This window comes from Trypanosoma grayi, assembly GCF_000691245.1.
Source record: "Trypanosoma grayi strain ANR4 Tgr_808_V1, whole genome shotgun sequence".
NCBI lineage: Eukaryota > Euglenozoa > Kinetoplastea > Trypanosomatida > Trypanosomatidae > Trypanosoma > Trypanosoma grayi.
In genome coordinates this window covers 1-7,785 of record NW_008826427.1, presented here as the reverse complement: position 1 = coordinate 7,785, position 7,785 = coordinate 1, and the positions used below count along the sequence as shown (strand labels likewise).

The following is a 7,785-nucleotide window of genomic DNA, read 5'->3' as shown; positions in this document are numbered from 1 at the left end:
TATATATATATGGTGTGTGTAATGAAGCGCATATCAGCGCAAGGCATTCAATGAGTGGATGATCCGTGTTCTTCTCATCACCCTCTCCGTCTGTGTAACGTGTTGGCTCCTTGGAATCCGACAGAAGCGCTGCAGCCGCAGTAGCAATAACAATAACAGTATAAACCACAGCGGCAAAGAGGCGTCAACAGCGTATCAGACACAAACACATAGAAAGGCACACATAATAGTTCACAGACCCACTGCTGTCATCTATCTAGTGCTAACATGATCCGCACACAAGGAAATACGTACATACCCACATGTATATGTGAATTGGAGTGTGAGGAGTGGTCCACCAGCACTGAAAAGAAAGAAATCGTCTTGAAACTGCGGTAATAATCGATCAAATCCGAATCCATCTTTCTTTCCTTCGCGGTTTATTCGTTTTTGTTTTCTAATATTTCCTTTGGTTTCCTTCCCTTCCTTTCCCTCACCACCTCACCCCAAATCCCTTCCACTTTTTGTTTCTCACTCTTCTCCAGTCGGCCCCCTCCCCCGTCTGGTTGGGGTGTGCGGTATATTTGAGCAGAGAGAAGAGGTACAGCGCCACCGCACCTTCACAAAAACATTGAGCACCCGCAGGAGAACAATAACGTACAAATAAAAAACACAAACACACCTTCCCCCATTCCACGCCCTCCCAAACAAAAATAAAAAAATAAACAAGATGAATTCGGGAGATGCGACAGTGAANGGGGAGAGGTGAATAGTGGGCACGCTGCGACATTGATAGCTGCGACTAAAACCACCGCGTTCCTTCATGGTGTGCAAAGTTCCTCCGCTTAGCAAACCTCGTGGCCGCCCAACGGCCTCTCGTCCGCTGCCTCGTGGCGCAGCTGCTGTCTCGCCCGCTCGGCCACCACCTCCGCTGGTGCCATGCTCCGCTCTCGCATGGGCGGTGACGCGTCTCTCACATCATCATCGTCACAACCCCCACCACGCCTGTAGTAATTGCCGCTGGCTCCGTGGGCATTATTGGTGTTGTTGTTGCACGACTCGGCCAGCAGCCTGTCGAGCGACGTGGCGCCCTGCAGGGTGATACACTCCGCCAGCACCTTGGCGCGCCGCTCCATGAGGACGGCCTCCATCGTGTTGCACTCCGGCATGTGCGGCACACACGGCGACTCGGCGCCGCAACGATGCGGGGAGTCGGTGGCGACCGGCGTCGTTGCTGAAGACGACATGCGCCACGTCAGCGGCGTCATGCCGCCGGCGGCGAGACTGAATGACGATGAGCGCGACAGCCACCTCGAACAGCTGCAGGAGCGGCGGACCTCCTCATCCTCATCGTTGATATTGTCACAGCCCTCTGCGCCCTCCGCGTGGTACGGGCAGCCGCTGCTTTGTTGCTGCTGCTGCTGCAGCAGCCATATTGCGTGGAGGGGCTCAGGCAGGCACGGCGACGTGGCGGTGGAGACGGCAGCCAGCGTGGTGGCGAGCGACCCGCGACGTGCGCCGGCAGGTGGGAATTGCGGGAAGGCTCCCGCTGGCAGTGACAACGACGCAATGGAGTCGCGGCGCGAGAGNCCGCGACGTGCGCCGGCAGGTGGGAATTGCGGGAAGGCTCCCGCTGGCAGTGACAACGACGCAATGGAGTCGCGGCGCGAGAGGGAGGGACTGCGCACAATGGACTCCTCGTCCTCCCCTGACGGGTACGCGCCTAGTGACGCGAGTCGTTCCATCCTCCTCACACGGACGCACTCACTCAATCGCTTTTTTTTTTCGCTTTTGTGTCTTGGCGCTTGTGCGTATATCTCCGTGTGTGTGTGTGTGTGTGCGTGTAAGAACGACCCAACAAGCTGTGTGGGTTCGCAGTGATGCACCTTCAGCTGAGCAAATGTTTTGGAGTACATGGCGTGAGTGAGTGGGAGAGAATGGGGGAAAGCGAGAAGGAAGAAGCAATGGCTGTTTGTTTATTTCCCGCTTACTGCGTGTGTGTGTGTGTGTGTGAGCTCATGAATACATCGGCAAGAGTCGCCCACCGCACGGAGGCACAGCGTCAGTCACAGGGAGACGATCACAGAAGCAAAAACACAAAAAAAAAAAAACAAGGAACAAAAACAACAACGAAAACGAAAACAGCAACAAAAACAAAACAAAAAAAAACATGGAAAATCAGGAGGTATTTAAAAGGGCAAAATACACTGTGAGAGGGGGTCATGGTAATGCGGAGGAATGGAAATGGAAAACGCATGCGCCTTTACAAGTGCTCAGGACTCGATATACCTCGAGCACGAACGAGTGCGCGTCGGCCGGTCCAACCGCACCTGCGCGGCTACGGCTGCGACTGCAGGTACCGAATCGCGTCAGTGAATCTCTTGATGGCCGGCACCGGCACCGCCGCCGTCTGCTTCTCGCTCGGGTACGACCAGTTGACGCAGTTCCCGCTTCCGTTGCTACGAACCTCGTCATGTTCCTTATAAGCGTGAGGTTTGTTGATGTTGCCCTCAATTGACAGCCTACGCGACGATGCGCCAGCTGTTGACACTGACGTCGAGCTGCTGCCTATATCGCTTGGCGTCAACTTGGAGCAGTGCGTTGTGTGCGGGGAAGCGGCGGTGTGTTTTCCTTTCCTGGATTGCTTCTTCGGAGTAGGGGCAGCAACATCAGCGAGGACAGAGGCATAGACAGCGGAAGAGAAAGCGCCGCGAGTGGCACTAGAGCGCGAGTTCGTACGGGAGAATGGGATCCAATCCTTCATGTGACTGGGTGACGCCTTCGTCCCACTCGCTGCATTCTTGTAGACTCTCGCCGCTGCCGGGGAAGCCTCCCCGGTGTCTTGCCGATTCAAAGAGATCCAGTCGACATCTGAGTTGTAGCTGTGTGCACGACGGGCACGACCTGCTGCTGCGCCGCCTCCGCCGAAAAACAGTCGCGGGGTTGTGAATGCGGAGGATATGGGTGATATCGTCACTGACAAGCAATGACGCAACCGTGGGGTTTTCGAGACGCCGTGGGAACTCCCACAGAAGCCGCTATTGTGGCTAACTACGAGGAAGTGCACAGAGGAGGCGCTCGTTGTGGACACATACACCGAAGTGGAGTCATCATCACTGTCAACGTTAGAAGCCCCATTGTGCCGCCGCGCAGAGAGGCCTATCTCACTACCGTTTCTCGTGGCAGGGCGCTCCCTCGATCCTGGCCTGAGGATCAACGGCAGTGCCATTCCCGGCGACATCGATCCTGTAGCGATTGCTGATGTTATTCCCTTTGTTGATGGTGGCGATGTTGCGGCAATTGTTTTTGGTTCAGGTTTTGTTTCACTCACTACTAACTTTGCTGTATTTGGTCTCAATAATGTCGGTGCCGCTTTTGCAGCATTTGGTGATTTTTTTGCTACTACTGCTGGTGCCTTTACCCCTTCGTGTGGTTTGGGTGGGGCTTTTGGTGCCTTCGGTACCGGTGGTTTCATTGGCTTTGTTGGGTTCAATGGGTCTACTGATGTATTCGGCTTCACTTTTTGTGTTGAAGTGGCTTCGTCAAACGATGCTGTTAAGGACTCACCCACGTTTGATATCAGTACCTCGGTCCCACTTGTCTCAACTGAGCTTTCCTGTCCCTGTAGACTCTCTCTCATTGAGAAACTCAAAGCACCCGAGTCACTGTACTGTGTCACTACTGTCTTCACTTTGCTTTGTGTTTTGTTTCGCAGAGCTGGTGGTCCTGGCGGCTGCGCTGAATGGGGTGGAACGGGGCGTAACTTCGCCTCATTGCATCCCATTCTGCCTGACTGCGAGTACTTGGGGGGGGATTGATCCTATTCCTCACTCTATAGTTGTGTTCACAGTGATGTCAACACAAGTGGATGTGAGGGAGACTTGCAAAGAGAACTAAATTTGTTTGTGTGTTTCTTTGTTGTTGTTGTTGTTTTTGTTGGGGGGGGTGGGGTGGGGACTTCGGTACGCTTACGGCCTATAAATATATATAAATATATATCTTGGACGGATAGACAGATACCCCTTGAGATGTATTTACTTCGAGAGCTCTAGATTTTGTTCTTCGCCTGGTGGGCCCGAGGCCCCCTTGAGATTTCTTTTTCTATCTGTTCTCGCACTGGAGTAACGCGTAAAACGAGAAAATCCAAGAAATAGAAACCACAGAAGCGGCATAATGGGTGAAAGCGAAAACACGGCAGCAGGAGTGACACTCCTGCACACGCATACCCCTTGCTACAGCCCAGAGAAGGCGGCAGCGGAACTCCTGGATTCCCCAAATCCACACATCCACCCACTCACTCACTCACTTCTATATGTTCTTCTATGCTGTGCGGGCCTCCCGGTGTATGGTGCGCGCCAACGTGACCGCGATAGCTGCTGACTGCTGCAGCAGCGTCACAGCGTCGGGCCCCATCAATTCCTCCGACACCCCGCTCCCCCTCCTGTTCTCCCCTTCCTTCTTTTGCTGCTGCTGCTGTTGTTGTTGTTGTTTGTCATCTTGTGGCTGATGCAATGCGGCATCTGTGCGCCCAATGCCTTTCAGCGCGGCGGCGAGGCGTATTTTGCCCGCAGCATACCGACGCTGCAGCCGTTCAATGTTACGCCCCAGTCGCAGCACCTCATCGTCGCGCTGCTTCTGCAGCTCGGCCAAGGCGGTCTGGTGGAGACGCAGCTGCTGCTCGCAGTACGACTGTAGTGTCTGCACCTCCAGCTCTGCCTCCTCCGCACGCGCTCGTGTCATTGCGAGCTCTGCCTCCAGCTCGCCCGCCACCTGCAGCTTCTCCAGCGCGGCACTGAGTCTCCCGCTCACCGCCTGCAGTTCTTCCTCTGCACCCTGGAGGCGTGATGCAAGCTGCGCGCGCTCGTCCTCCACCTCCCGCAGCGCTGCCGCCTGTTCGGCTCTTTCCTTCGCCCACTGCTCCTGGGCGGACTGTAGAACCTCCATCTCGTGCTCCAGTGTTTCCCGCTGCTGCTCGTGTGACGCGTTCGCCTCGGCGAGTGCCGCCACCGCCTCCTGCTGCGCCTTGGCGGCGTTGTCGTACTTCTGCACAGCGCCCTCCACTTCGGCCAGCAGCTGCGTCTGCTGCGCCTCGGCCTGCCGCTGCACATCGTCCAGAGTCCGCTGCAGCGTCTCACGCGTGCGTTTCGCGTCGTCGAGGGCCAGCTGCAGCTGCTGCTGCGCGCGCGCCAGCTCCTCGGCGTGGGTGGCCTTGAGCGACTCCAGTGACTCCTGCGCGGCACGGCGCTCCGCCTCGATGAGTGACTGCCGCTCCTCGCCAGCAGCACGCACAACACGTCGCAAATCCTCCTGCTCGTCACGGCAGTTGTGCAGCTGCGCTGTAGCGGCGTCGAGGCGGCCAGCGGCATCCTCCGCCTCGCTGCGCCAGTGACGAAGCTGCCCCTTCAGCTTTTCATTCTCGGCGACGAGCCGCATCGCCCGCTGCTCATCCCGTGTAGCGGTGAGGTCCCACAACGCCTGGGAGAAGAAAAAGCGCGCTTCCAACTCCGCGTGCTCCGTGGAGCAACGCTGGATCTCTTCGATTAGACGCAGCTGCTCACGCAATGCTTCGCTCGAGTCACCGCTTACGCCGCTAGTGATGGTGTAGCCGCCATCGTCACCAGCGCTATTGGTGTTCATGCCGCCGGTACCACTCTCCAGCGTGAGCTGATGGTGATACTGATGATGACCATGATGCTGAGGATGTGGTCGCTGCTCTTGTTGTTGGGCGGTGTGACCACCGCGTGCGCGCGTAGTGGAGGAGCTCAAAGTGGGCGACGGGGTTGGGATGGACGAGCCTGTTGTTGGCATCGTCACTGGCGCGGAGGTTGTTGTCGTCGTCGCTGTTGTGAATGCGGCCCCTGCACCACCAGAGCTCGACGGGGCAAGCACCAACGCCCGCAGTCCCGGCTCCGTTCTACGGCCTCTATGCAAAGCGAGTCGCAACCGCTGGTTGTCGACGCTTAGCCGCTGCAGCTGCAGACGCTGCAGTTCCCGCTCCTCATCCCACTGCGTACGTTCCCTCCGCGTCTTTTCGTACTCCCCTTCTGCCGTCACGTACAACTGGCGGAGCTTCCGTGTCTCCTGCACCTCACGCAGCAGCTCGTCGCGCCCGCGCTTCACATCCTCCAACTCCCGGTGGCACCTCTCCGCCTCCCTCTTGAACTTATTGACGAGGTCGGTGCACATGGAGCGGAGCTGCAGCACCTCCGTCGGGGAGGCCCAGTGCTCGTAGTACGATGCCACCTCCTCAGGCAGCTCGCCATCGAGGGAGTAGAGCGGGTTCGGCGCGCCACTGCTCGTGTTGGTCGGTGCAGCTGTCGGGCTCTGCGAAAGCGGCAGCTGCCGCTCCCCCAGGCACGATGTCGACGTCGCTCCCGTTGTTGTCGTCGCTGCTCCTGTCGTGGTGGTCGTGGTGTGTGGCGTGTTTGACAGCGGCGACGACGTAGTGCCAGTGAGGCGCCGACTTGACCCGCCAGTGGACTCCATCGGCTGTCACGTACAGCGAGCGAGCGAGCAAGAGAGACGCGGTGCTGAGCTAGCAACAAGAGAAGTTTCCATCCCAAGTCAAAGCGAAAAAAAATGCACGGTGAGAGAGAGAGAGAGAGAGAGAAAGTGAGTGAGTGAGAACGGAAAGAGTAATGGAAGGCAAGTGATGGAAGCAGCATTCAAAGCTCATGGCATGCAAAGGTCTCATAAACAGGTATAAGAAGAAGCGGATGTGAGCGGGTGCTGTTGGGCCCTTAGAAGTCCTCGAAGGACGCAGGGATCCTGACCGCATTGGTGGATCCGTCGTGGTAAATGTACTGCACCGTCAACTTGCTCGCAGCAGCGGCAGTCGCTGCCGCTGGTGCCTTTGCACCGCCCGCTGCTGGGCGCTTGTGTCCCGATGTACCTTCAGGAATAAGACGCCCGAAGAAGTCCCTCTTTCCACTCGGTTTCGGTTTCGTCTCCGTGGCCCCAGCAGCAGGAATAGAGGCAGCAGCAGTGGTAGTGGTAGCAGTAGCAGTAGGAGGAGGAGGAGGAGGAGGAGGAGTAATACTGGTAGCCGAGAGGGCTGGATTAGGATGTGTCGCTTGATCCGGCAGAGTTACGCCCTGCTTGGCCTTGTTCGCCTCCTCGAAACGCGGCTGCTTCTCCTTTTCCTCCTCCCGCTCACGTTTCCGTGTTGCTGGAGCCGCGCTCTCACCCAATTCCTGCTTCACACCGTTACCGCTAGCCCTGATGTTGTCATTCTTTTTAGGGGCGTGTGGCGACCCATTCTGGATGATGAAGCGCTGGATTTCTCCCACCATCAGTTGTTTCATCTCCTCCTTCATCCGTAGCACCATCACCGATGGCGCCGCGCGGCTAGGAGAGGCAGCAGCAGCAGATTTCAGCGATGGCGTGGCTAGCGTGGCTCTCTGCGCGGGCCTTGACCGCACAGCGCCATGCAGCACGCACCCAAGACGGTGGATAGGCGGCGCCAACTCCCAGTGCTCCTCCGCCAACGCATCGTCGTCGTCATCATCCTGCTGTAGATGCTGTGTTCGCGACACTGAAGTGCATGCGTACGTGAGCCCATACTCTGCGTGACGGGCAACCGAGTCGTGCAGCAGCTGCTGGTCCTGCCGGCTCAGCGCCGTGACGGCTGCAACGGAATGGGCGGGGACACGCAGCGACGCATCGCACAAGCAGCGCAGAAGCAGCGGCGCCACCTCCTGCGCGACGACGTCCACCGAGCAGAGATGCACCGCCGTTTCACCCCGGCAGCCGTCGCGCAGTGAGCGGGCGACGTGCAGCGACTCCGCGTGCCTCCGGCTCAGCGCC

General features: G+C 57.7%; 4 protein-coding genes across 4 annotated transcripts; all 4 read right to left on the bottom strand.

The window, feature by feature from the left end:
• Window positions 1-824: 824 nt before the first annotated feature.
• On the bottom strand, window positions 825-1,724 carry DQ04_08081030 (hypothetical protein; the record flags this gene model as incomplete). Its single annotated transcript, XM_009315427.1, has 1 exon — window positions 825-1,724. One exon carries the CDS (start codon window positions 1,722-1,724, stop codon window positions 825-827), a length of 900 nt encoding a protein of 299 aa, XP_009313702.1.
• Window positions 1,725-2,317: 593 nt separating this feature from the next.
• Window positions 2,318-3,208, bottom strand: DQ04_08081020 (hypothetical protein; the record flags this gene model as incomplete). The annotated part of the gene is made up of 1 exon (XM_009315426.1): window positions 2,318-3,208. The coding sequence occupies one exon, from the start codon at window positions 3,206-3,208 to the stop codon at window positions 2,318-2,320; it is 891 nt and encodes a 296-aa protein (XP_009313701.1).
• Window positions 3,209-4,299: 1,091 nt separating this feature from the next.
• On the bottom strand, window positions 4,300-6,465 carry DQ04_08081010 (hypothetical protein; the record flags this gene model as incomplete). The annotated part of the gene is made up of 1 exon (XM_009315425.1): window positions 4,300-6,465. One exon carries the CDS (start codon window positions 6,463-6,465, stop codon window positions 4,300-4,302), a length of 2,166 nt encoding a protein of 721 aa, XP_009313700.1.
• Window positions 6,466-6,719: 254 nt separating this feature from the next.
• On the bottom strand, window positions 6,720-7,307 carry DQ04_08081000 (hypothetical protein; the record flags this gene model as incomplete). The annotated part of the gene is made up of 1 exon (XM_009315424.1): window positions 6,720-7,307. The coding sequence occupies one exon, from the start codon at window positions 7,305-7,307 to the stop codon at window positions 6,720-6,722; it is 588 nt and encodes a 195-aa protein (XP_009313699.1).
• Window positions 7,308-7,785: the final 478 nt, after the last annotated feature.